At 47.0% G+C, this 27,265-nt stretch overlaps 1 protein-coding gene across 14 annotated transcripts in view; it reads left to right on the top strand.

The window, feature by feature from the left end:
- Window positions 1–421: 421 nt before the first annotated feature.
- The window catches only part of PRRC2B (proline rich coiled-coil 2B), a 44,382-nt gene continuing 17,538 nt past the window's right edge, over window positions 422–27,265 (top strand). For 6 of the 14 annotated variants that reach the window (XM_057401561.1, XM_057401570.1, XM_057401567.1 and 3 more), the window contains exons 1-14: window positions 428–592; window positions 14,297–14,464; window positions 15,426–15,603; window positions 15,813–15,915; window positions 16,728–16,800; window positions 19,584–19,727; window positions 20,351–20,592; window positions 20,972–21,093; window positions 21,556–21,698; window positions 22,299–22,392; window positions 22,772–22,964; window positions 23,346–23,664; window positions 24,306–24,502; window positions 26,962–27,169. In XM_057401561.1, coding sequence (XP_057257544.1) covers window positions 14,350–14,464; window positions 15,426–15,603; window positions 15,813–15,915; window positions 16,728–16,800; window positions 19,584–19,727; window positions 20,351–20,592; window positions 20,972–21,093; window positions 21,556–21,698; window positions 22,299–22,392; window positions 22,772–22,964; window positions 23,346–23,664; window positions 24,306–24,502; window positions 26,962–27,169 — 2,131 coding nt within the window. In that variant the 5' untranslated portion in view covers window positions 428–592; window positions 14,297–14,349. Of the gene's footprint in view, window positions 593–14,296; window positions 14,465–15,425; window positions 15,604–15,812; window positions 15,916–16,727; window positions 16,801–19,583; window positions 19,728–20,350; window positions 20,593–20,971; window positions 21,094–21,555; window positions 21,699–22,298; window positions 22,393–22,771; window positions 22,965–23,345; window positions 23,665–24,305; window positions 24,503–26,961; window positions 27,170–27,265 lie in introns of all 14 variants that reach the window. The other 8 variants (XM_057401568.1, XM_057401572.1, XM_057401569.1 and 5 more) reach the window with 5 other exon arrangements.

The raw sequence follows: 27,265 nt of genomic DNA on the forward strand, positions 1-27,265 counted from the left end.
AAAAACCGCTCCTGTGCCCCCTCGGTTGCCCTGCCCGGGGTGCGTGGCTCGAGCCGGGGTGGCTGTCGGGGATGAACCCCACAGCGGGGTCTCCTTCGGCAGCATGGTGCCTCAGGGCCTGACAGGAATGGGGGTGTCCCCGCCCGGCTCCATCCGCCCTGCTGGCTCTGAGGCGATATCTCCGTTCGGGCCGGCCGAGCGCCTGACTCTGGGGAGCCGCAGCTCTGCCCCTTCCCCTTCCCCTTGCCCTCTCCCCTCAGCACCCCGCCTCCATCTTGGGCCGCCCCTGCGGTGCCGGCGGGGCCCTGCAGACGGCGCTGTGCGCAGGGCGGCGGCGCCCTCCCGCGCGGGATTGACAGGCCGGGCCGGGGGAGGAGGAGGAGGAGGAGGTGGAGGCGGAGGGAGCGGCAGCGGCAGTACTGAGCCCGCATCGCCCCGCAGCCCGCCGCCGCCGCGCAATCCGCAGACATCCGCCGCGCCCGTCGGCCATCGCCCCTCCGCACCCGGCTCCCCAGGCACTCCCGGCTCCCCACCACCACCACAGGTGGGTATCGGGGGCCGGCGGCGGCGGCGGCCGCGGATATTTGGGGCGGTGAGTGGGGCCGGTGGGGGGGAGGAGGAGGAGGAAGAGGAGGAGGAAGGGGAAGGGAGGGGGAAGGTGGGACGAGGCAGCCCTAAAATGGAGCCGGAGCCAGCGGCTGCGGCACCCCGCGGCCTCCCGGCGCGGCCCGGTGGCGGGGGGGGGGAAGCGGCGGTAGGGCCCAAGCGGGTTCCCCAGGCCGGGGGTCTGACTGTGGGGATGCCCCCCCTCCATCCTCGGGCTGTCGCAGCCGTCTGTGTTTGTTGTGTGACCCCCCTTCCCCCGCGGGGATGGCGGCGCCGGGGGCAGCCGCGGGGCCTGCCCCGGCCACATCCCCGGTGAGGGCCGCGGTGAGGCCCGGGGAGGCTGGTGGGCCCGTTGTCCGGGCTCCTGCAGCCGGAGCGGGTGTTGGGGTGTGCGGCGGGGCCGGGGCCACCCCTGTGGGGTGCAGCCCGTGTTGGGGGGGGGGGGGGGGAAGGAGGGCCGAGGTTGGGGGGTCCCCGCTGCAGCGGCAGGTTGTTTTTCTTCATCGTCTGGAGTGTGACACAAAGATATTTTTGTCGCGCCGTGTGTGTGTGTCTCAGCAAAACAAGGGGCGGGGGGGGCATCCAGAAGGCTCGGTCGGTTTGTTATTGTGCGGGAGCCTACAAAAGGGTTGCTGAGGCCGAAAGCTGAAATGCGGTGTGTGTGGGGGGGCAGCTGCTCGGGGAGCGGGGATGGAGTTTGTGTGCACTGGTGGGTGCTGAGCGAGCTCCGTAGGTAGGGCTGAAAAGATGGGGTTTGTCTGGTTTAAGAAGGGAGTTTTTCATCTCCGTGGGGGAGCAGATGTGCTGCAAGGTGGGGAACCCCTATTGCAGGTCCTGGGACACATGTGCATCTTCACCCGGCGGAGTGGTTTGTTCAGTAGTGCTGGTTGTGAACTAGGAGGGTTTTTTTCATTAAACAGGTGGCTACAAAACTGCCCTGATCCCCAGATTCAAAGCTGGCAAAAGGGGGTTGAATGAGCTGGGAGTTGTGGGTTTTGCTGGCAAAGTTGTTTTGTTTCTGTCTTCTGAACCTGCAGAGGATGAGATACTCTTTTAAGCATCAACTCCTCAAGTATTTATATGTTGATGTACTGGTGTTCAGGGTGATAACATATAATAAACATAAATGTTTAGGACTTCAGTAGTTATATTTCTTTCTAGGAACTGATACTAAGTATAAGTACAATGTCTGCATTATCAGCTGTAGCCTGCTTAGGGGAGGGCATCCTAGCCCTTCCAGGACTGAATCAAGGTGTACAGTGGAAGGTTGGTTTGTGTTACGCCTTGTCTTGCAGATGCACATCATCCACTGGAACAGGCCCTTTCGTGGTGGAAAAGTAGCTGATCTCTTTCACGGAGAGTCCAGATTTGGAGAATGGGCTCCTGAGGAGTAGATTACTTAAGATACAAACTGGCAGGGTTGTTACTTTTGGACCTGACTTTTCCACCTGCACTGTGGGATTTAAACTCCGGTGTCCTAAAAGCTAGTGCTGTGGGCCAGGGATTGGGAAGTAAAGTCACCTGGAAGAGAGAGGGAGGCTGAGGCCATATTCTGAAAGTAGAACTTAAAGAGAGGATGGAAAATTATGGGTTTGGGTTAATTTCTCTGTGAAAAGTTGAAATAGCTCCCTGCATTTTTCACTCCAAACGAAGTATTGTAAATGGGGCTGGGTTTTATCCAGAGCACAGCTGGGGTCATTGTGGGTTCATCATGGGCAGTGTTACTTCATTCAGGACTGTGGCCTAAGAGATTCTTCCTAGGCAGCAAAGTCTATTTTTGGGCTATGGTAAACAAGACCTCACCTTTATAACCTCTCTGAAAGGATCTGCTCTTTTTACAGGTAAAAAGTTCAGCTTAAAAATCCTATTCAGACAAATCAAAAATTCTGTTTGAGATTGCAGGCGGAGGTTTGCTTGGTTTTCATTAAAGAAGTCACACATTTTAGGACACTTTTAGCAGTCTTCACCGATAAGCAAATGTATTTCTACATGACTTGAACAGATACAGATACCTTTCCTTTAAAAAAAAAAAAAAGTAATAAACCACGAGTTTTATATAGATTTCCCAAGTTGTCATTATATAATGTCTTGGTGACTTGTTCCTTCTAAATTCTGAGAATTTTAATTTGCTCTTACAGTGCATTTTTGGATGAACTGTGGGCTTTTTCTTCTTTTTCTGTGAATGCATGAGAGCTTAAAAGTGAAACTCAGCCAACTGGCTGAAGCTGGAGAAGTAAGTAAATAGTCCATATGAATGCTGGAAAGGAGATGCAGGGTTTGAAAGTCTTTTGGTTTTAATAAATATGAGTAATGTTCCTAAAGAATGTTGATTAAAATGCTTTAAGTTTATGGCCACATTTCAATGAAGTCTCTTATTAAAGCTTTGTGTAAAACCAAACTTCAAAGGCCAATTTACTTGAACAACCTCCTCCTGAAAGCAGGGGTGGCATTAGAGTCCGCATTTGGCTTAGGCCTGACACAGCCTGCCTCGGTATCTGAGGGATGATATAAAGACAGGCAACCCTCAGCCTGCGTGTGTGTGGCACTGATGCTTCTGCATCCTCCTCCTCCTGCAGGGTATCCCATCTAAGGTGTAACTGGGAAAAAACAGGACCATGGTTTTGGCATGTGTGGTAGCGCCTCCAGAGCCTGGTAGATTATCCATTACAGAATTATCGGCCTATTTAAGATTCACAAGTGTTGGTTGCTCAAGGCCTTAACTGTGCTTACCTGAGCAATTGAAAACATTTAAGGGTGAGCCTGGACAGCTTTTAAGTGCTGCTGTGTTGAAAATAATAGCAAGCCATTTTAGTTTTTCTTTTATGATGTTAGTCTGTACAAAGAGATTTTGCTGTAGTGGTATTTCCGCTTGTAATTGGGTGTTTTCTTGTAGGAGTAGAAGCAGTATGAACAGGAGAAACTTACTGAATACATCATGGTAACTTCAGGGAGGGAAGAAGAGGATTTATTCCAAGGGCTAGACCTCTGTGGACATCCCTTTGCCTCTTTACTAGATTCCTCATTTATTCTGCAACTTGGCAATGAATGGGTTGTCTTGGTGTCAGGCCTTGCTTGCTCTTCAGCTAATCATGCCTTGTAAGTGGGTTTTGTTTTTCGTGTGGCAGTGACTCATTCTCCTAATAGGTTGATAATTTCACAGCTCCTTATCACTGATTTGTCATTGGGAACAGAAGAAATACAACTGTGAGTCTGTCAGGTATCAGACAAGAAGGTGAAAACACACTGAGCAGGTAGGGGTTGGGGAGGCACCGCTCTCTCCTTTGCAGAATATCTTTTTCTAACTGTTGAAATGAAGTGGCTTTGTTACTATAATCATGAAACAAAGCACCTAGAAAGCATCTTCTGAAGGGGCTTTTGCAGGTACTTGCAAAACCTGTGTGGTTTGGTTAAGGGGTTGTTCTTTCTCACAGGAGAATATGGAGCTAAAGCAGGAGGTTGTGTTGTAATGTGAAGCCTCACTAAATGTAGCTTGGGCTCATTTTTAGTGAGTAACTTCTGGTACTCAGGACGTTGTCTGTGTGCATGTGTGCTTCCTGCATGGAAGTAACTGAGAAGTTGGAGCTTATGAGCTGTCTGTTTTGGAGCAAAGCTGCTGAGATGTGTATAGCTGTAAATCCTGATCTCTTTTTGGTCTGGGAGCATTGAGACCATAATCAGAATGGATTGGAGGCTGATCTAGTAGCTGTGTATTTACGTGTGGCATTGGTAGGTTACGAAACTGCTTGACTTGCAGTACTGTGGGGTCTGTGAGGACAGAAGGTGGTTTTGAGCTGTTGAAAGGTGTATGTGCAGTTCTGCAGGGGGCCATTGTGTTTGCAGCCAAAATACAATCATGGAATCATAGATTAATTAGGGTTGGAAAGGACCTTAAGATCATCTAGTTCCAACCCCCCTGCCATGGGCAGGCACACCTTACACTAAATCATATCGCCTTGTCCAACCTGGTCTTGAACATTGCCAGGGATGGAGCATTCACAACCTCCCTGGGCAACCTATTCCAGTGCCTCACCACCCTAACAGGAAAGAATTTCCTCCTTATATCCAATCTAAACTTCCCCTGTTTAAGTTTTAACCTGTTACTCCTTGTCTTATCACTACAGTCTCTAATGAAGAGTCTCTCCCCAGCATCCCTATAGACCCCCTTCAGATACTGGAAGGCTGCTATGAGGTCTGTATTGGTGTTCTGAGCACTTAAATTTTCAGGAAGGTGCTGGTAGACTGGAATGGACTTTAAAATACTACAGCTATTATTTTGTGGAGGACTGGTGAAAACAATCATCCCTTGATTGAAAGGGATGAAGTAATGACCAGATTTGAAGCATGAAAAAGTGAAAGAGGAGGTGAAGGTGAGCCAGGCCTAAGTGCAAAGAAATACAGGGAAAATACCAGGAGGCAAGCAAGGACTTGCTAAGAGCACCCTAGGATCTGGCCAAGAGGGCTGCTCTGTTGGACTGTAGTACTTCAGATGTCCATAGAGCTTCAGTTAGTTGTTGGAAGCATCCTCAGTACCCGTTGAGCTGTTTCAGGTGCTTAGCACTTAGGGGGAATAACCCATATAGTATTTGCAGAGTTAACGCTGAAGGAAGAGAGTTGGTGGAGGAATCCTTCTGGGGTAGCCATTGAGACAGTTAAGATGGGAATTGTAGTGGTGGCGCTGCAAGGAATGCGTAGAGACAAGGTTGGAGAGCTTGTGTTGGGACTTTACCTCCTCCCCCTTGTGTGGGAATATAGTGATTTTTTTGGAAGAGATCTGCCGTGGGGTAGGTTCTTCATCTCTTCCTACCTGCATGTGGGCTGGGAGCCCATACAAAAGCATCGAGTGCTCTTCTTCGGGGTTTGGAGTGGGTTGTGAAGCAGGCAGAGGGGGGTAGGGACATACTCAAGAAACACTTCTTCATTGCCGGAATAGTATGAAGTATGGTTTTTATCTTTCACTGAAATAACCAGAGAATCAAGCTCCCACCTAGAGATTGAAACGTCACGAGTTGTCACTCAGGAGCAGGTTCACAAGATCTGAGTGTTAAAACAGTCTCTGTGTTCTGTACTTGAGCAAAATGTTGACTAAGTGATGTCTGTGGTCCTTTTGTAGTGAAAGCAGTGTATGGGGTGGTTTATTTAAGAGGTGTTCACAGCATTCCCCATGCCAGCATGCAGATCTACTCCTTCAGAGCCCCTCTGGAGAAGGGCTTCATGCTGCTGCTGGCTGCACAGTGTTAGGAAGGCAGTGTGATTCAAAGGGTGGTTTCCAGCCCCGGAAAGTGGGAGATGAAGGGTCTTCTTCCTGCTCTGGCACTCAGTGTAGCTGCAGAGTTCTGTGGTGTCATTTTCCTATCTGGAAAATGAAGTGATGACGCTTACACACCTTGTCAGTTATGCATTGCAAATATCTGTGTAAATTAAAGCATCTGAGAAATGTTTTTACTTCCTGTCTGGCTTGGCATAGTCCAGATGCCCCATGCATAGTGTTGAGTTGCTTAGCTCTCCAGAAAAGCTAAAGCTATCTAAGGCTCCTTTCTCCAGAGTACTGAATCACGCTGTATAACATGTTTTCTTACCACTTTGTAGCTGTGTCAGATTCCTGTTAGCATCCTTGGCAGTCATTTGTAGTGCAAATGGCTCCTATGAACAGGCTTCCTGTAAGAAGAATTGCTGTGCAATGCTGCATTGCCCTAGTGTCAGTAAAATCGGGGAACCTGGAGGAATGCTTCCTTGGAAGCTTCAGCACTTGCAGTGGTTATGAACTGCAAGCTGCTCTGAACTGTTTGTGATCCTGTTAATGGTTTGAACTGGCTGCATCAGTCTTGATGGCTGTGGGAAACATGAAACAATCTGATAGAGAAATCTATTCAGCTCTTGCCAGGGTAGCTTTGTACCCTGCAGTGTTGGTACTGGCCCTTCTGGATGTAAAGGTGTCTGCCAGAGGAGCTCCCGTCAGTGCCTCTGGGAGGACCAGGACTTGAGGGATCTGCTCAGCAGGGATGTACAGGAACCTCTGCCTTGTGTGTGCAGTGAGGGATTGGTGCTTACTTCTTGCTGGTTGATATCATTGGGTTTTATCTCTAGTCTTCATAAAGATAACCTTTTGTGCATAACCTGAGTGGAAGCTGAGGCCCTGAAGTTAGCAGACAGCCTGAGAGTGTGGAGAGGTGCAGCCAAAGCTCAGGTCATCAGCAGTGAGGCTCATCAGCACAAGATAAACACCCGCCTCCCCATTCCAGTGTGATCCTTCCTGAGACTGCAGAGAAAACAGAGCTGTTTACTTAACAGCTGATGGCATTTCTGTGTAAAGAACTGTATCTGTTGCTGAAAAAATAGCTGTTAACCCTAAGGACTGCCAGCTTTGCTCTTGATTTCATCTCTTGGAGCCATGACATCTCTGATTTTCTCTCTGCTTGTTTGCCTTAAAACCTGTATTCACTGCCGAGAGATGGAGTAAGCTGCTGAGCTTGAGGGCAGGTGAAGGATTTGTGAGATGTTTGTGATTTCACTGGAAGAATTTCTCTGGTCACTCACCAGAATACATCTCTTCCCTGGCAGCAGTTGATCACAGTATTTCTGCTTGCCCTGGCTGTGGATGGCTCTCTGAGGTGAGCTACATCTAAGGATTCCAAGAGGCTCTTGGGTTCTGGAGCTGGCAGCAGAGGTGTTTCACTGGTGCTGCTCTTGCTGTATCTTACCTGAGCTACGTGGGTATCATCGCTGTGATGATTTTTAAAATTCTATGTGGCACAAGTGTCAGGACTAAGAGAATTTAACCACCTTGAAATGCAGTGCCAGGGGACAGTCCCACTTAGAATGGGTTGCTCTAGACATGGCAGATGCTGCTGCAGTGCTTTCCCTCCTTGTTTGACTCTTCTTAACAACTTACTTGTAACCAAGAGCTGCGGAGTCTTGGCAGTGTGGGTTTAGGTGGCTGAGGCAGAAACCTGAGCTCTGGGATATTTAACACTGCCTACGGTCTTAGCTGTGCAAACTGTTTCTCTGCCTTGGTTACCCATCCTGTAAAATAGGACTGATAACACCAGCTCTGTTATCCATCAGCAGATCCATACCAGCTGCTTGCAGTCTGTTGTTGCTCAGATACCTAAATGCCCAGTTTACCTTACAATTCAGCTGAATGTTGCCAGGAGCTTTCTGAACAGGTTTGGCCAACAGAGCATTATGTCAGGGATTTGTTCTGTATTTGGATTTAAATGGCTTGTTCTTGATCAGCCACTTTGTTTTGGCATTGAGGGAACAGGATGTTGTATCTATGTGTTCTCCCTGGATGTTCAGATCTCAGAGGAACCTGAGCAGAATGGAGTGGAAGGTGGAATCGCTCTGGAGGCTGTAGGTAGTGTGCTTCAGCTCTGGGCCTTGGTTGTGGAGGAGCCAGAGTGTAAGTACAACTCAGAGGATAAAGATCTGCGTTTAAATGAGCCCTCCTTTGAGTAGGCAGCTCATGGAGATCACTAGGTTGCTTCCCTTTCCTCTTGTAGTACAGTGGTTGAGTTCTTGATTTGTAGAGGCTACAGGTGGTTCTTGCTAAACTGAGCTGCTCTGTCTTCTGTGGGGTTTACCTCTTGAAATGTGAAGCAGCAGAGAAATATGCTCCTCTATTTCTATTGTGTCTGGCTGCCAAAGTGCCTACAGGAGCTCACAGCTTCTAAGCCTGATGAGATTTATGGAGAGGTGTATCAGAGTCAGTTTGTGCTGGGTCTTGTCTCATTAAAAACATTTATGGCCTGGATGAGAGGGCAACGAGTGTGATGTTGGTAGTCGGTTCTTCCAGGTTGCTCCATGTGAGACACCTTGCTGCCTCCCTGCAGTAATTAGTTCTTGATTCTGAGGGGTATGAAAGCCCTGCAGTGCTTCCTCTGAGGTTCGAGATACAATTACTCCTTCCTTATAAGCTGGCACCAACAGGTCAGTTCCTTTTTCACGGTGTGATGGGGCAAGTGGGCAGAAAACTGCCTCTGTTTCTCTGGAGGGCTGTTGTAGACAAATGCTCCTTTTAAGGAAAGAATTAACTGCACACCTTGGGCTTGCTGCTGCTTGAAAAGGAGAGGGAGTTTTATGAGCACAGGATCTCACAAGCACTTTGTGGGCTGTGGCCCAGCTTTCTGTTTTTTTTTTGCTCTGTGCCATAGTCTTGCATCCTCAGGATGAAGTATTCCTTATCTCTGTCTGCATCCTCAATTACCAGAGGTCAGGGCTCCTTTCCAGGGTGTGCCATTGTCTGTCCAGCCCTTGCAGAAGGGACCACAGAACTTGTTAATGTTTTTGTGTAAATGCAGTTGAGCTGTTCTTCAGAATCCAGTCTGCTTTATCTGTTTCACAGTAAGTTACAGATCCACCCTTTCTGTCTGCCTTTGCCTGCCTGCCTTCCTTCTCAGCACTGGGAAAGGTGTTTTGCAGAGATGTGAAGCTTCTGTGTTTTACAGGCCAAACCTGAGATTAGGAAGACCTGTTTTCTCGGGAACTGTGCAGTGGCTCAGGAACAGGAGCTGTGATTCCCAGCCTGATGGCTCATTTATAAGAGGGGACAGCAGGTGAGCTTAGTGAAGACAGAACTGAGAAAACGAGGTCAGGTCATCTTACAGGGCATGCCCTTTCTGCCCACTGTGTCATCATGTCTTATCTCATGCCTGTAGAGCTCCACGCTGCAGAGCTAATGATAGACGTGCTGTCCAGAAGGCTTTGTGGTCCTGCTGCATGTCTCAAATCCAGGATGGTTTGGCTTGGAGAGGCCTGATGATGGGGCTGGCCAGTGGGCAGGTTTGGCAGACAGCCTCCAAGGGTATTACTCTGCTAACAGCATACTTCTGCAATATATCATTGGAGATGTGATCTTGGTCTCCTATTCCCTGTTTTCACAGGGAGGCAAGATGCAGAACGAAGCTGGAATCATGCAGAATTAAAAGAACTGGTACTGCCAAGTACAGCTATTGAGCTAAGCAAGGAGGATCTCCCCTTGTGAATCAGAAGCTTGGCTATGGGGTGTCTGTCTTTTCTCTGTATTGCAGACTGCTGACTTGCTTCTCCCTGTCTGTCTGTCAGGATTTGGTGCCACATTCAGAATCTAGATAGGCCCTTTTTCGGGTGTACCAACAAATCTTGGCATCTCCCTCTGGAAACAATGCAACAGAGTGGCAGCAAGTGGTTTCTCGTGGCCTAGGCTCTTGATACCCTAACCCTCTGCCTGCTGCACAGCTCTTCTGCATTGAACCTGTTGACTCTGTACTCAGATGCTGATGTTCTCCTGTTGCTCCTCTTGCTAAACGGTCTCTTCTAGGAAGTGAACGCTTATCAAGTGAACGCTTATCTGATACCCACTAGACTGATGATGTCTGCCTGGCCCGAGCAGGGCTTCTACAGGATCTAAGTGCATCTGGCACCAAGCCCCTAGGGCAGCTGGTCATGCTGTTTCACCAAAGCTCTTCCAATGGCAACCAGTGGTGTCCTTCATCACTGAGGTGATTCACAAATAGGTGATTCTGGGTGGGACATGGTCCAAAAGAAGTAGTGGTTATCTCCCTGCTGACAGGTAAATAAATGTTCAGCTATGAAAAGCACCAGCAAAATTGACCATGTGTATTTTTAAAGAAGAGACAACATCCATAATCTTCTGTAAAAATATATTGTGCTTTTTAGAAGGTTTCACATTACCGGTAGCATGAGAGAGCACAGAAGATTTCAGTTTAACATCAACTCCAAACACTTCTCTGAAAGTACAGTTCAGCTTCTGCAACCTTTTCTGAACAATTTATGTAAAATTTCAGGTCAAATCTTCTGCTGCTGGAGAAAAGCCTTCTCACTGTGAATCTCCATCCTATTATGTTGGTTTATCTTTGTGACTGCTGCTGTGTGTGAAGGAGTGAAGGTCTGCAGTGGTCTCAGGTCCTTTCCATGGGTGACTGTGCTCAGTGTAAAGCCCAGTTATGTGTGAGTAGTTGAAGCGATTCCTTCTAGCGTGTGTGTGTGTTACCTTTCATACATCTGTTTGCCCTGTGTAATTAAGGCTGGCTACCTTCCAGGTATTCAAGCTCCATCAAAGTCTTGTGAATAAAACAGCAGCCCAGCCTACTTCATACATAGATTTACAAAGAGCTTTGCAGACAATCCTGTTTGTCAGGAGTTTCTCCCTTTGGCTGTATTTTCAGCGTGGGGGTTTCCAGTTGTTACCAGAGCCAGTACCTCAAGGTTTTCACATGGCTCTTTTTGCAGGATGGGCTCCCCATGCTCAGTAGATCCCTGCTGCAGCTCCAAGGCTTGCATGCTCTGGCACTTAAAATGTCATGGTTGATCTCTGGATTAGAACATACCCCTTTAAAAAGCAGTTGGACAGGGTCAGTACCCAAACATCAAATCCAGGGCAACATCATGTGGACATAAAGACTTGTGGGTAACAGCTTTCTGTCCAGGAATTGACTCTGGTGCAGTTATTTGGAGTCTCTAATGTAACTGGTCACACTGCAGTATTTTCTGATTCCTCTGAGGCACTCTGTATTTTGCACTCCGGTGCTGTCCCTGGATGTTACAGGAGGCATTGCTGGCCCTGACAATGGGAACAGCTAAACTCCATGCTAAAACTGATAGCGAGCCTTCCCCCAAGGAGCTCAATAAACCCAGAGAGAAACCTTGAAGGAATGCTGGTATGGATTTTTCTGATTTCTCTACAACAGGGGATAATGCTTTCTTCAGGGTCAGCTCTCGGACATAGTGCCCCTGAGCACCGTTCAGAAGCCTTGCCGAGGCTGTCAGTTGTCAGCATTAGCATGTGCCTTCTGGTTCTAGCTCTCCTAATAAGAAGCGTGCAGGCTGGCAGGTCAGTTCTTAATGAACTTGATGTTATCAGAAGTGGCTTCACTCTGGAAGGCCTTGATGATCACTGCCAGGATTCCCTCCTTGATTGTGTGATGGGAAGATAGCCCAGTGTTGTGACAGCTGTGGCCGGTAATGCCTGTGGATACCTCAGATCTCCTGTCAGGAGGGACAGGCGGCAGCAAGATCCTTCCTGCCTGCAGGATGGCTCCAACTGAGCTCAGCATCACTGCAGCCTCTTTGCACAGTGACCCTATGGAAATTGCCTTACCTCTCCATGGACTCATTTTTCCCTTTGGAGCACACACGTAACACAGAAAGGTGTTTTCACCTTTTCGGTTTCAAAGCATTGGAGAAGTTCAAAGTAAATCTCACGTATCCAGACAGCAGTTGTGGCTGTCCCAGAAAGCTTAACAGGGGGCTTTATCCCAAAGTGTCCTCAGCCCCTCTTTTCTGAAGTGTTTGTTTATTCCTCCTGCATCCTTTTCATGATATAAGATGTAATCAAGAGGCAGCTGAGACCTAGTTACATAAGTGGTTGTCAGGGTTTCTCTTTGGCAGCATTCTGCTCCATGCTGTTCATGTGCTGGCTTTCCAGAACTTGGGGATTTTCTGTTACCTGACTTAAGTCCTGAACCTGATGTGGTAGCTCCTTTCATTTTTCCTAATGTTGACTTATTTTGTCTGGTTTGGGTTTTGTAAACCTCACAGTGAATTTTGTTGCTTAGGATTGTGTGAGGCAGGTACAGGACTGATGTGGTGTGGATAGGCCCTGAGCAAGGCTCCCTCTGTGAACCTGTAGGAGCTGGTGGCTGTGCTCCTGCCAGCGCAGCTGCAGGCTGGCATGCAGCACCCACTGCTACTCGCTCTGATCTGGGGCTCCCCACAACTCTGCCAGCTCAAACAGGTCATTGTTCTCAGCCCAGCTTCTGCTTTCCTGCCAAGTCCATGCTAATCACTGGGTTTTTCTCCCTTTCTCTTTTATGTCTGTCCTACTAATAACATACAGTGGAAATGGGCAAGCGTGGGAGGAGCTGTTGTTTTCTTTGGCACACAGTGACCATCTGAGCAAAGAGTGAAACAGATTGGAGCCAAGATCTGTTTGTTACTCTGCAGGAAAAGGTGCCTCTAGAACGTTGGCCAGCCCTGTTGCCTCCGCAAGCCTTTGTGCTGCGGCCCTGTGTGGAGGTTCAACAAAGGTGGCTGTGAGAGGCTTCTTGTGGAACCCGGTGTTTTTCCCCATGCATCTTGTCGATGCTGTTATTGAGTGACAGAAAATGCTTTTCTTCCCTTATCCTTGACCATGCTGCTTGCTGTAGGACACAGAATCTACAGCTTCTTGCTCTTGCCAGGCCTGATATAAATCCTGCAATGCAGGAGTGAACACTGCATGGTGCCACGTTTATTGGTCAGAAACTTGCCCCCTGGCAAGAGTATTTAGATAAGCTTTATTCACCTATTTCCAGATAGCAGCACATTGTCAAAACTGGCTGTATCCAGCATGTCTGTGGCCTGTGCTTTATTTTGTACGCAACGTGTGATGGGCTAATCCTCTTACCTGGAAATGACTTTTGAGAAGGCATTGCTGGTGGAACTTGTAGCCTCTGGTCAGATACGCTTTCTTTCAGAGAGTGATTCTGACTGCATTTAAAACATGCTTTCAGCTGGATGAGTTTTAGACAGGGTGAAGGGTGGGAAGGTCTGATATATATTGATACATATATGTATAATTGTGTTACTCTAGCAGAAGTTGCATCCTGAAAATGGGATCTAGCAGATGGTCTCTGATCTAGCATAATAAAACTGCCAGCAGTTCTAGGCTCGAAGTGGAGGCTTTGCAACAAGAAATCTGGAAGTCTAAATGATGTGTGAAAAGGTTAGATTGAGCCTCTAGATTTGCGAAAAATGCGAATGGAGAATCGTGCTTGAGAAAAATGAGAGAAAGATCCATTGAAAGTAAGCAAAGTTTATTTTCTGACATAAAAGCTGACCTAGGGGGTGTGTGTTCCCCGTGTTTCAGCTTTGTCTCAGTCTAAGAGCCAAAAGTTGAAAGTAAAGATGCTGACGGCGTGAAGGGTGTTAATCACAGCATGTTGTGCCAGCAAAAAGATCAGAGTGAAAAATTAACAAACCACATCCATTGTGAAAAGTGTGTTTATAGCTAAAAAAGGTGTTGAAGGTGCCAGCATCGGAGATGTAATCTCTTTTTATCAAGCGTTTTTAGGATTCATTGTAGATCTGCTGAACCCACAGGTTCAAGAGTCTGAACCTGTTTAATCTGAGCAGGGCTTTTGGACTCCTTCACTCTGTCTCATGGCCAGCAGATGGGAAAAGAGAATTTGAAGAAATAATTCTGTTGCCTTCCGGTGGTGCTTTCAAAGCATTAATTGCTGGTATGAGTCATTAACTGTGGCCAGTGCAGAACCGTAATCCTGAACATTACAGACCTGGCTACCAGTGCTTTACTGGGAAACCCAATGATAAATTCCAGTATGGTGTAAGACCCAGTGCTTTCCTGTCGTTTGTGTTTAGGAATTGTTGTGTGTAACTGCTTATTGTCAGACTTCTTCTAAAGCAAGGACGATATTGACCACCCTCTCTTGTATTCTCATACTTCAGGAAGCTTACCTCTTTCAGCACTGGAGTGGCAGGGTAAAGAAGAGATGCTATGAGAAGTGCGTTCCTGCAGTTCTTTTCAGTGTAGGAATCTTAAATCCCACAAGCTTCTTGTGACTGAAGAGGGTTAAAACCTTGTACCGTAGTGTGTCTGCTCACTGCAGTTCTAGCAGTTATGTGTGTTTTACTTTTTACATGTCTGAAGCTAAATAACCCGTTTGGTGTTTCCCTGGTTCTCTTTCATTAAAAGGCAGATCGGGAGCGGCGCAGAGCAATTTCCTTACTAGATGACATTTCATCGCAATGTCCGATCGTTTGGGGCAAATAACCAAGGGAAAGGATGGGAAAAGCAAGTACTCGACTCTCAGCCTGTTTGATAAGTATAAAGGAAAGTCAATAGAAGCTATCAGAACTACAGGTAAGAAATGCCTTCAGAAAGCTCCTTTTGGTGGCTTCCAGGAGGGTTGTTGCAGAGCTAATTCAGGTCCTGTGGGTAGGATGCCCAGTGGGAAGCAGCTGAGCTGCAGAGCTGTTTGCGCTGGTGTTTGAGCCTGTGTTTCATTAGGGCTTCAAGGAAAATGTCTGGTTCTTTGTGCTGCTCTTATTGTAGAGGCATGGAGGAGGAATTACAGCAAAAGAGCTGGGGGACTGCAGGTCCTTTTGTTTAGCCTGTGTCCTTGCTGCAAAGTGATCAGGTTGCAAACTTGATTCAGAGCCTTACCAGGGTAAGGCAGTTAACCTGACTGAAGGGCCTGAAGTTGGTCAGGCCTTTTGTGAGGCAAGAGTGGAGGACTAAAGGGCTCTGGGGAAGAGCATGAGTTAGTTTTGTAGTGGAGATGTGACCAAAAGTAGATGATCGATTCAAAATGTATAAACACTGCCTGGACTGGCTCTGGATTTGGTGTGGGAGTAGAAAACCAAATAACATAAAATGCCACTTAATAAATGTGATCTGATGGCTAGAATTAGAAAATGGAGACCTTGGTAATCCAACCCAGGAGTCCCGAAGTCTGTCTGCCAAGAGGTGGACTTGGGTGGGTGTTACCCCAAGCTGTGAAAGGAAAGTGCTGCTGCTTCTTGGTGAAATGGAAGAGGAGTATTTTCTCAGGTAGCTGAAAGACTCTGTGGGCATTTTCTGTTTGGGAGAATTCCTTCTCTCTCCCTCGTGACTGTTCAGAGGCTGCCTGCTACCCAGCTGCTATGGCAGATGCTGCTTTGCCATGGTCCTGCGGGAGATGACCTGTATGTTCACGTGTCAGCAGTGTGCTGTTTGCCATACAGTTCTACTGGGACAGCACCCAGCCACAGTGTCCTAATTAATGTTACTTACCGAGCAGGATATAGCCCTCTCTGACGTGCTGTTGTTCCTTTCTCACTAGTTATTCCTAGACATGGCTTACAGAGTCTCGGGAAAGTTGCTGCTGCCCGGCGCATGCCACCCCCTGCAAACCTGCCTAGCTTGAAGTCTGAGAACAAAGGAAACGACCCCAACATCATTATAGTACCCAAGGACGGTACAGGATGGGCAAACAAGCAGGATCAGCCAGACCAAAAGAGGTGGGTAGAGTTATGTTTTGTCAGGCAAGCAGGAGCAGTTGTGCACTGCTGTGCTGTGTGTTGGACCTTAGAGTGATCAGTTCTCTGTTTGTGCCAGCGTAGAGCCAAGGTTACCTTGATCTTTTAGCAGCTGCCATATTGCCAGAGTTGTCTTGTCTATCTTCTTGCCTTCCTTCCCCTTTGATCTCCCCTCTGCTGTCTCTCTGCAGTTCCAGTGTGACGGCTGCACAGCTGCAGGAGTCGCTGCCGCAGCAGGGTTTGCAGAAATCTGTCTCCAATTTACAGAAGCCGACACAGTCAATCAGTCAGGAGGTGGGTGCAGGCACTGTGACTGCCACTCTGCTTCCCCTGTCCCCACACAGCTTGAGGATTGTCTTATTGTCTGTGTAAGAATCATCAGGCTGCAATTTACACAACAGCTCCTATGTAATCAATTCTTATAGAATTGACTGTCTTGACTCCAAGTCATTGTGCCCCAGGAATGCTGTGCTGCAGTTAAAAGTATAATTCTGTGCAGGTTACTTCTGTACCTTTTCAAGTATGTGCAAGAAGTCTAGCTTCAGTCTTGAAAGAATGGCTGGAATGTGGGATGGCTGGTTAGGACTTCTAAGCTATTTTACTTTGGGTCTAATTCAAGTGTTGCTTGGTGACAACAGATGCAGCTCTTGTTCCCAGCCTGATGAGACTTGGTAAGAAGAGATCTGGTCTTGTGAAAGAAGTAGCCAGTGTCAGGACCTGAAAAGGTTACAGGCAAGGAAAAAAGCTTTCCCAGAGAGTGCAGGGACTTGGCCCCTCTGTGCTGTAGATTTCATACTTTTAGTCTAAAAAAGTTCCCAGACCTCGAGGTTCAGGTAAATCAGGACAGGAGTTACATTTTGAAGAGGAGGAGAGTGGTTAATGCATGAGAAGGTAGAGTAGCCTTCAAGCTGAGGTGTAGCATGGAACAAATCTAGAATATTAAGAGGAACCATATGGGAAAATGTAACAGAGCAAGGGGAAAGCTTGATTAGAGGGAAGAAATCAAGAATGGTTTGAGGAAGTAGTTGATGAAGATGAAAGGAAATGAGAAACAGTCATGAGACTTCACTGATCTGTGGATGTTGGGGTTTGTGTTTTGTTTTCAGAGTACAAATTCAGTGCCAGGTGGACCAAAGTCATGGGCACAGCTGAATGGAAAGCCAGCAGGACAAGAAGGTGGTGAGTATGATAAACAGAAATGGAGCTGGGTATTCCTTGCATCTCCCAGATAGGCATGAGATGGAGTGGACTCCATTTCTTTCTGCCTTCTCTGCCTGGACCAGTGTGGAATGATGACGCAGCTGTCTTGGTTACAGTGCACTGAGGCCTTATGAGTCTTGTTTTCAATCTGTGTGGGGTGTTGGCTGGAGTGATGCAGCTGCACCTGTTCAGGTCTGCCACTGCAAGGCATAGCTTGAACAGGGTGTGTTTATTCACCACCTTGAACCAGCATTATTCATGCACTTGGGAAGCAGCAGGGAGTTCTGGGAGGTGAAGGTTTTGGAGGAGAAGGGAAACACTTGCCCCTTCTTGAGCGTCTTCCATCAGCCCAGAGCAGCATGTAGTAAAGGTGCAGAAAGTAAAGTGGAAGAGTGGAGGGATTGGTTTAGAAGAAAAGGGGAGGACATTGCAGACTGGAAATACAGGCATCTCCGTGGCTAGTAGCACAGGGAGCTTCACCTAATTAGGTGGTCAAAGGTGAGGCTATAATGATAATGCTCAGGAGGCTGCTCACAGCATCCCTGGTCCAGTGTCAGTGGGTGGAGGTGGCATTGGAGCTGTTGCAGGATGTACTTGCCTATGCCTTGGCTGAAACCTTTCTGTTAAATCTCCCTGGGTAACTGTGCTGCTAATGGGTTCTGCTTGACTCAGGATCCTAAAGCAGTATTAGCAGAAATTGGGAGTTTACTTGTCTTCACATGCATCCATTTCCACACAGGAGGTGATTTCCAGCTGCACTAAGTACTACCATTAAAACTGTAGTGAGAATAACAGCTCGGTTCCACTGGTTTAATGTGAACAGACCTGGCACCATTCAGTTGTTGAATGAAACTGCAGAGATTTGAGAGAATTGAGAGCTGCAGATTGCAGAAATGAAGGGGACAAGCCTCTCCTTAATGAGGGATAATTAAGAGACAAGTCCCTTAATGAGAAGGTGTTTCTGAAAGGCTAAATGTTAAAGCAGCGACCTGCGCTTGCCTGAGGTTGGTGGCCAGTGCAAAGACTGTGTCTTGTTTGGTTAATTGGTACTTCTGAGACACTTGCTGTGTCTGTACCTCCTACGGTTGTTTTGAAATCCCATCATGTAACAATGTTCTTAAAAGATTTTTTGAAAACTCATTCTAGGTCACACGTATCAATATAGAGTTCTCAACCCAAGGAAAGAGTTGCACATGTGGCTAAGAGCAGCTTAATTAGAAGGTAATTGAATCACAGAGGCATCAGAAATCTGACTGAAAGGACTTCTCTAGGCCATCCCGTCTCCTCCCACCTCGTCTTCAGTGGCATTGAAGAACTGCTTTTCCTCCAAAGCTAATATAGCAGTTTCTAATATTATTGACAAAGAGGAAAGTCCTTTGCTTTTTGCTCTCTTTTAGGTCTTGCTGTTGTAAAATCTTTCTTGGAGGGTATATCCTGAAGAAGTGTGGTCTCGTAGATTAATCATGAACTGCTCCGTGCCAGTGTCTTCTCTATAGGGGGCACTTGGAGAAAAAGGAAGATGCACCAAAGTTTTATCAGTGTGATGCTACCATGGGTTAGAGTTGCAAATTGTTAATGCCTGCGCCTTGTTACATTGTGCAGCCTTACTTGCAGGTGGAAGCCTTCGCTGAAAGACACGTTGTCAGTACTCTCATTGCTGTTCTAGTTCTCTAGAATAATGCAGTAGAAATGAGAACTCCTGGCACATCTCAGATGTTCTGTAGTGTTTGAGAAATGTCATCTTTGTGTATTCTCATCTCTCTGAAATATTTGAAGATTTTACATGCAGCAGTTCCAGTGTCTTCCCTTGAAATACTGAGGTGGGAGCTCTTGTGCATTGGGCAAGTTCCAGAAGGTGAAATGACTTCAAGAAGCCTTGATGTTTTAAGGCAAGGAGGGACAAAGAAATGAGCCTCTTCTGTTAGGTCTTCAGTACTCATTGCTGGTACTTCCAACCTGGCAATTCTGAAATGCCTTTTTTAGAAAGAGAATTAGCCAAGTAACACCAAGAGGCAGTTCTCAGAAAACAAGTTTTTTAAATCCTTAGTAGTGCAATAATGCTGACAATTTCCTTTTATTCAGTGTTACCTTGCCAACAGCTTTAGGCGAATCACTGTGGTATGTTTTCCAGGCACTGGCTGATCTTTAGCATTGACAGAAAGCTGTCATTCTGGGGTGGCTGATGACTCAGCAAGATGCTTTGCCAGTGGCTAGAAATGAAGCTGGTCTGATCTGGCCAGTGATCTGCATCTTAAAAATGTTGCAGCAGGGAAGAGTGGGATAGAGCACATAGCTCTCGGGCCTTATCTGTGGTCTTTCGTTGAGTATGTCTCCAGAAATCTTAACAATAGCCTTCCCCTTAGAGTGAGATCAGAGCAGAAAGAGTCTGAAATGTCAAATACTTGGTAAGAGGTATCAGCTGTAAGGGATCTTGTGGAATTTATATCTCTGCCTCAGTCTGAATTTTGTACTTTAAAAGAACAATTGGACACTGAGAAAGTTCACTCTGGTGAATGTGCGAATTTAAATGAAGATCCCAAGTGAAAGAGTGTGGGAGTACTGGGTGAAGACATGTGTTGTTGTGTTGGTGACAGTGTCTCAGAGCGTTTTGGATGCGAGCTGAGGTGCTGGTATGATAGTAATTGGGGTTTAAATATGATGGAGATTCAGATTCTCTGGAAACCAGTTTCCAGGCTGATCTCTTAAGGGAATTGAAAAAGTGGAAGGATCTGCTCTGAGTCCCACACTTACTTGTCTGACAGGTTCAAGGGCCTCAAGCCGACTGTTATCCTTCTCTCCCGAGGAATTTCCGACGCTGAAAGCAGCTGGCGAGCAGGACAAGGTTGGCAAAGAAAAGGGCGCCTTAGATCCGTCGTATGGGCCAGGACCAAGCCTCCGCCCCCAGAGTAAGTCATTGCTTGTGTCTTTCTGCCTTATCCCAGCTCATAACCCCATACACTGTTTTGGGCAGTGGGATGCCAGGTCAGGATAATACCAGATATTCACCTTTATCTTTTTATGAGCTCACATGTGTCCAGCTGCTTAGCAAATGACCTGAGATTCACTTGCAGTACTGATGTTCTCTGCCTGAGTTCTGTGGTCCAGGCAGTGGAGTATGGAGTGTCATCTACTGCATTGTTTAATAAAAGTTGCTGAGTGTTGTTGCAAAGCAGACCCTTTCCCCCTGGGCTAGGGGAGTCACAAGTGAAACGGGTGGGTGGTGTAATGTGGCTTCTCTTGGAGTGTGTGTGCATGATCTCACTGGCCTTCTGCAGGGTTAGAGATGGGGAGATGCGGAGCAGAGTTGGTTGAAATTCAGTCTTACAAATAAGGACACCACTGGTGCAGCAGTTATTTAGTAACAGCTGATGGTGCTACACTTTGGAAAATAAACACATTGAGAAATTTTCCTTGGTCCCTGGTGTTCTTCTACATTAGGGCTTGACCCAGAGTATTTGAGCTCAAGACTTTCTGCTGGAGTAACTCTCTGCGTTTACAAATGCTAATGTAATTACCACCTCCCTTCCAGATGTCACCAGTTGGAGGGAGGGCGGTGGGAGGAACATAACCTCTGCCACGTCTCTGACCGCCTCCCCTGCTGAGCTGGGCAGCAAGACCCCCAGCACCGGAGACGGAGCCCCCTCCTCAGTGAGTGGCAGCGATCCGAAGGAGCCGTCTCTCCGCCCAGCTCAGCCTGTCCGCAAAGGGGCTTCGCAGTTCATGGGGAATGTCTACCAGCCACCTACATACCATGACATGCTACCTGCTTTTGTAAGTTGTTCTTTCCCCACAGCTGTAATGTCCTTATTGAAATGTGTGTGTGGGTTGAGGAAGTTGTCTGCGATGTTCAGTTGGTTCAGTGGCTTGCTCAGGGATCCCTCTTGATCTATTTTTAGCTTCCTCTGTTGCATACTTGTGCTTTCAAGCTGGAGTAGTGTAACACAGCCTTGCTCAGCCCAAGGAAGAGTTGCTGCTTTCCCTCCAGGGCTGGTGAGGGTAACCATTAGCATGTGGCATGTTAGGCAACCAGATGTGAAATGTTTGGTTTCCCTTTGTGTGGATGCAGCTACCATGCTCAGGTTGTAACCTAATCTGGGAAAGCCTTCGTGTGGCAAGGAAAAACAGGCTAATCTACTTTGTCTTGTTCCAGATGTGTCCGCAACAGCCATCTGAGACCCCTGCATTGCTGGACCGAGGGTCTTTCCCTGTTCCTCAGCTTCGGCTTGAGCCCCGGGTACCTTTCAGACAGTACCAGATGAATGACCAGGATGGGTAAGGCTTCTATGACCATCCCACTTGAGGGGCAGGTTCAGGGTGGTGACATGACCCTTAAACTATGCAATAGTTTGGACCAAGGTTTCAGTTGTGTAGGTGAAGCAGCAGACAGCCACAGATGAAACCTGATTTTTACCTAAAGAAGTAGTGCTTTGCTTCATCTGCTGTAGCACCTGAAATGTTGCAGTACTGTAATCACTGTGTGTCTGAAGATCAGTGGACAAGAGAAGTAGTTGTGTATGATTCTGGACTGGAAGGGTGGCGGCTCTCATCTGTCAGCCCTAGAAAGTGGGTACCAGGTAGACAAGGGGAAAAAAAAAACTTTGGACAGGGAGAGAGGGTTGGAGGTTGTATGTAAGTGTGTGGTAGAAAAGGACTGATTGACTGCTACAAACTCGACTCTACATTCTTTTCTCTACTGTTTGCTGTTTCTAACCATGTTTTTGCATTTCCCTGTAGAAAAGAGAACAGGCCCAGCCTGCCCCGCCCGACACGTCCGGTTCGGCAGCAAATGGAAAGAGCACCTCGGCCCACCATTATCAATGCAGAGAACCTAAAGGGGCTGGATGAACTAGACAACGATGCAGATGATGGATGGGCAGGTAAAGTGCTTCCATTCTCCAGCTTCAGGCAACAACTTAGGAGGTGAAGTAGTTACTCTTCCCTGATGAAGCGTGAAATAGCCAGGATATATATTCTGGTGGCTCTGTTTCACTGCCACAGAAGGAGGGCAAGCAAAGAGTGGTGTGTGTAGTTGTGAAACTGCTATTGGTGTAAATGATGACACAATGGATCCTTCCGATCCTTTCCATCACACTGTGCTCAAGGAATTGGATCTGAAGACTCCTAAAAACTGAAAACACCAAACAGGAGGATAGCAGTATGGCTACATGGAAGAATAGTTAGTCCTACCTTTTCAGTTTGGGCATTAAGTATCCACTTACTCACAGTCTCACTTGGTGGCTGTCTCATTTTCAGCCCCTGTTCCCAGACTGTTTGCTGCTCCTCTTCTGGGACCAGCTCAGCTATTGAGCAGTGTGGGGCCACACTACTTGCATCATTTCCAGTGGTGGACATTTGGCTTTCCAAGTAGCTTATCTGTGCCTTCTCTGGTTTAGTGCTACAGAGGGCATAAGCTTTATCGGGACAAAGGACCTGTTTCTTTTCTCTCATATATCCTTTCTCCAATCCTGTTTTTGTAGGCATCCATGAAGAAGTGGATTACTCCGAGAAACTGAAGTTTAGTGAAGATGAGGAAGAGGAAGAACCTCTTGCTAAAGATGGACGACAGAAGTGGTAAGAAGAGGCTGTATTTGCACCTGTGGTTGTTTCAGTAAAAGTAAACAATACCAGGATCTTCGTAAATCTTGTTGTAAATGTTGAGGCTTGATCCTCTCTGATTCATACTGTAACTTCGTTGATTCCACTGGCCATTGTCGTGAATGGGCTCCAAGGATGTGCATAGGTCTTGATGCTGAGTGTCAGGATGCCAGGCTTTTTTCCTCCTCCCAATAGTGGTATTAGTCCTGATGCTCCTTAGGAGGAAACCCATATTGGATGTTCTGGTGGTTTTTTGATCTTTCCTTCCTGCTACAGTCAGATGTCTTTGCCACTTGATAAGAGTGGAAGTGCTTTTTGAGGCAAGTCACAATTAGCAAAGCTGTTTATATTACAGGAACAGCTGGGATCCCAGAAGGCAGCGACAGTTGTCCCTGAGCTCTGCAGACAGTGCAGATGCCAAACACACCTTGGAGGAAGGAAAGAGTTGGAGCGACTCGGTTGGCTTGTCCCGGTCAGTCCGGAAAGGGCAGGATTCACAGCAGCCTCTGAGGAAGCTGAATGGCTGGAGCTCTTCATCTGAATACCAGGTAGCTTCAACTCCTGTGAGTAGATTTGTGCCACTGAATGTGACACGTTGCTGCCCTTAAGAGGCCAGTTTGATGTTTTGTTGAAAATGAGATGCTGAGGAATTCCTCAGTTCTTTGTTTTCTGGAGAGAAATACATCTGCACAGCGCTCCTGCTAGAGAAAAAGAAATCGAAGCTGGTCCAGGGCAGTGAGGTTGTCAGGCAGGGAGAATGTGGAGCTATTAAATCAGATAGCAATAACTCCCCCCACCAAAAGGGGGATTTGCATGCATGAGAATAGGAGGGTGGGGAGTCGGGAGGGGAGTTCCTCAGTGGGATGCAAAGCTGAAGGTACAGGAGAAGTTTGGGTTGTAATTATTGAGGAATGTTTTTCCTTTGGCAGAAACCCACAGTGGGAAATGTTCTCAGACAGCAGTCCCTCGAGGACAATAAAGAAGAAAAGGTGCCACTGAGACAAAAGTTTGTGCACTCTGAGATCTCTGAGGCTGTTGAGAGAGCCAGGAGGCGGCGGGAGGAGGAGGAACGACGAGCCAGGGAAGAGCGTCTGGCAGCCTGTGCTGCAAAGCTGAAGCAGCTTGATCAGAAGTGCAAACTGGCTCAGAAGAGTGGGGAGACCCAGAAACACCCAGAGAATGAAGACGTGAGACCAGCAAGCACAGAGAAAAATGCTGTGCAAGAGAATGGTTCTGCTTTCCGTAGAGGTACAGAAACATTGCTTGCCTCACCTTGTGAGAACTGCCTTTTTGTGTTGTGCCACTCTCTCACCTGAAGTGTCAGGGAGGTCCTGGGAGAGAGTGTTTGGAGGGTACCTTATCTGCACTTAAAATCAGCTGCTTCGTGTACTCTGCAGAGTATTTTGGATTGGTGATGAAGGTTTATTTAAAAAGTCCAGTTAAAACAAGTGCAGGCTTCTTTGATTGCCTCTATGTATGCTCAGTCAGCTCTGCTAGCAGAGAGCTCGTTGGAATGGGCCTCTTGATCTTGTGATTGGATGATGATATTGAGAAAGTGCTTCTGGGCCCCAGGTCAGAAAATCTTTTATCAGTAAGTGCTTGAAGGTTTAAGGAATAAGAGGGGAAAGAGACTTGGTTTACCCCCCCCCAGTGCTTAAGCAGAAAGCTGATAAATCCTATTTATCACTAAAACAAGATGGACAAAGCCTTCTGGAGCTGTCAAAGCAAGTCAGAGAGATTGTGTGTAATGTGCTATATATGGTTGTAATAAAGTTCAACCAAGTAATGCAGTTAGGACATGCCCTCACCCATGTATGTTGTGATGCGGTGGTGCACTTGCAAGCCCTGGCATGAGCAGGGATCTTCAAGGTTTATTTTGTTCTCTGCAGCAACCCCTGAGTTTCACACACAAGAGGCCTCTGTTGGCTATGTGGAAGAGGAGAGTCCTGCCCCAGCAGCAGCAGCCCAAAGCAGCAGTGAGGAGGAGCTCGGAGAAGCTCCCTCTCCAGCACAGGAGTTCAGCAAATACCAGAAGTCTCTTCCCCCACGGTTCCAGAGGCAGCAGCAACAGCAGCAGGTAATAGATGTGACACTACCACCCCTCTTCCTTTGGACTCCCACCAAACCGTTGCATTTGTTTGATTCTCAACACCATCAGGCCCAATTAACCAACTAACTGTCTTTGGGCTGAGAGGTGATAAATGGGGGTCTTCTTCGGTACTTGAGATTACAGGTACATCCTGTCTGATGGGTAAAAAGACTCTACGTGAGTTATGTGAATTCTTCGTGCACCCTTTGATGCTGGAACTGTTGTGGTTAGGGCTTTCTGTGGCTGGGGAGAGTCATGGGCAGGCCAGGTTTGTCACAGGTTTGCCTGGGAGAAAAATAGTTGCTGCTGTCAGAAACGTTGACTTGTCTTACATGGTTGTCTGGGTGTCTTCTGACTGCGTGAGATCTTAGGGACTATGTGATTCATAGCAGAGCTCTGGTTTGCAAAAGTGTGTGTGCAGGAGAAGCTGGGGATATGGTCCCCTTCCCATATGGCTGTCTTGGTCCTTGCCGTAGGCCTGATCCAGTGAAGTCTCATGTCTTTGGCTGGTAGTGAACCTGGTGAACACCTGTTCTTACTCCACTGGCATAAGATGAGAGCCAGTGTTCTTGACTGCTGCAGTGAGGAGGAGCTGAACATACAGGCCCAGGGAAAGGAAGACCTTTGGGGATGAGCTGCTTCCATTTCACTTTGCACTTGCTGTGCCCTAACCCTGTTAGATATGAGAAGCCATTTGCTTGCCAGGGGCAAACTGTGCTCAGGTTGGCAGGAGTTTGGGCTGCTTGGGGACAGAAAGTGAGCACAGTGAAGTGGCACATTCCCATTCTACCTCCTGCCTTGGCAGAGAGCTGGTCCTTTACATCTGCTCTCATTTTCCACCTACCCAAGTTTTATCTGTGAGGCTCTTTCAGATCTTTATTTTTGTTGCGCCATAAATATGTTTGGTCTTGGCTGTTTCTTTTTTATTTCATTGAAAACTCCGTTCTGGGGCTCTGAGAGATCAGCCAGAACTGCTGTATATCTTGCATCTTGCCTGGTGTTACAGTGCTGTATGAGCCATACGTGCTCTTCAGCTCTTTTTCCAGAGGCAGTGAGCCTCCTTAGTTAGACTGAGGGACAGAATATTCAGGCTTGAGATAGTGCAAAGTTAATTGCCAGTCTTCATAGAATAACCACTTGAAATGTGATATAATCAATGCTGCTGCAAACCGTAATGAGGAGCTCACATTTGACTTTTGCTTGGGAGCTCAGTAATTGCTCTTTTATGGATGTTCCCCTGTGCTTGTTACTCGGCAGTTGACATTTTCATGATTCTAATGCACAGCAGCAAACGCTGCCGATGTTACTCTTTAAAAGAGATGCTTTTAAACTAAAAAGAATTGGATGTCTCTGATGCCATGCTGGTAATTCCACAGGTCATTGCTACTGGAAGAACATGAAATTTTCATTTTTATTTTCTCTTACCCTCTGTGGTATTAGTATGTATGAGGCAGTTTGTATTTTGGCTGGTTTGTATTGCTGCTTTGGTAGCAATGGTTCCATGATAAGAACAAAATAAATACTAGTGTTGGTATCATTAATGAAATATTTTTCTCTAAGGTACTAGAGCACTAGATAACTCAGATATAATCTCTGCATTTATCTGAGTTTCCTGCTGTAATGATGTGTCAGGTTCAGATTTAAGGATGTCTCTCTGGCTCTGCAGTAGGGGGTTGTCTTTCTTGATGAACAGTTACAGTGTCTGACAGTGCTGTAAGCTCAGTAAGAATTGATGGTGGAAAGTTTGACAGGTAAATAAATGTATTTTGTGTTAATGGGAACCCTTTACCTTTGAAAACTTTGGTACTCAAAACTCCCTTCAAATACAGGTGATTCTCAGACCTTTAGCAGCAGTTAAATGTCAAATCAGATTATGATCATGACAGTTGTCGGCTGTGCAAGAGATGGGAAACAACCTTAAAGTGTCAGCTTGTCTCTGGAGGATGCAGGAGAAATACTATAAATTATTAATAGCTCTCTTAATTGACTTTAGGTTGTTCTTATCTAATCTGTTTGGCTAACATGAGTAGCACTAATATACATGCACACTAAATAACTTACAATTGCATTTCCCCTAAAGAGCAGTGTGTTCTGAAGTATTTGGTTCCAATTAGGAAATTGTTTGACCAGAACCTGTCCTGTAGCTCGTAGAAGCATTAATCAAGTGCAAACTCTGGGCTTGAAGCTTATCCCTTGCATTTGGCCGCATTTTCTGGCCTATGGAGGTGTGATATTCTGGCTGCAACATATTTTGGCTGTTCTGGGTATTCAGAAAATAACAACTACTGTCACGTTCCCAGCTGGTAGAGTTGCCCTTTATTTTCTCTACCCTCCCATCTGATCTGTTTTTGAGACTCTAATACATGGAATGTGTTTTCCTTTGCCTGGCTGGTTTTTAAATGCGATTCCTGGCACTGTGACCATTCATGTCAAACAGCTCATCCTCTTCCCTGCAGGAGCAGCTGTACAAGATGCAGCACTGGCAGCAGCAGCAAATCTATCCTCCCCCATCCCATTCCCATCCCCAACGGACCTTCTATCCGCCGCACCCCCAGATGCTTGGCTTTGATCCTCGCTGGATGATGATGCCCTCTTACATGGACCCTCGCATGGCCCAGAGTCGCACCCCTGTGGATTTCTACCCTTCAGCCCTTCACCCTTCAGGTAAGGTGCTTTCATTGTTCTCCTTTATCATGCTGTTGAGTTGATCCATGTCTGGAAGGTTGCTGTACTTCAGCCACCTTACCTCTATCCAGACTT

This window comes from Pezoporus wallicus, unplaced genomic scaffold (assembly GCF_028554395.1).
Source record: "Pezoporus wallicus isolate ANWC-B61680 ecotype Strahan unplaced genomic scaffold, APGP_CSIRO_Pwel_v1 contig_8013, whole genome shotgun sequence".
Taxonomy (NCBI): Eukaryota; Metazoa; Chordata; class Aves; order Psittaciformes; family Psittacidae; genus Pezoporus; species Pezoporus wallicus.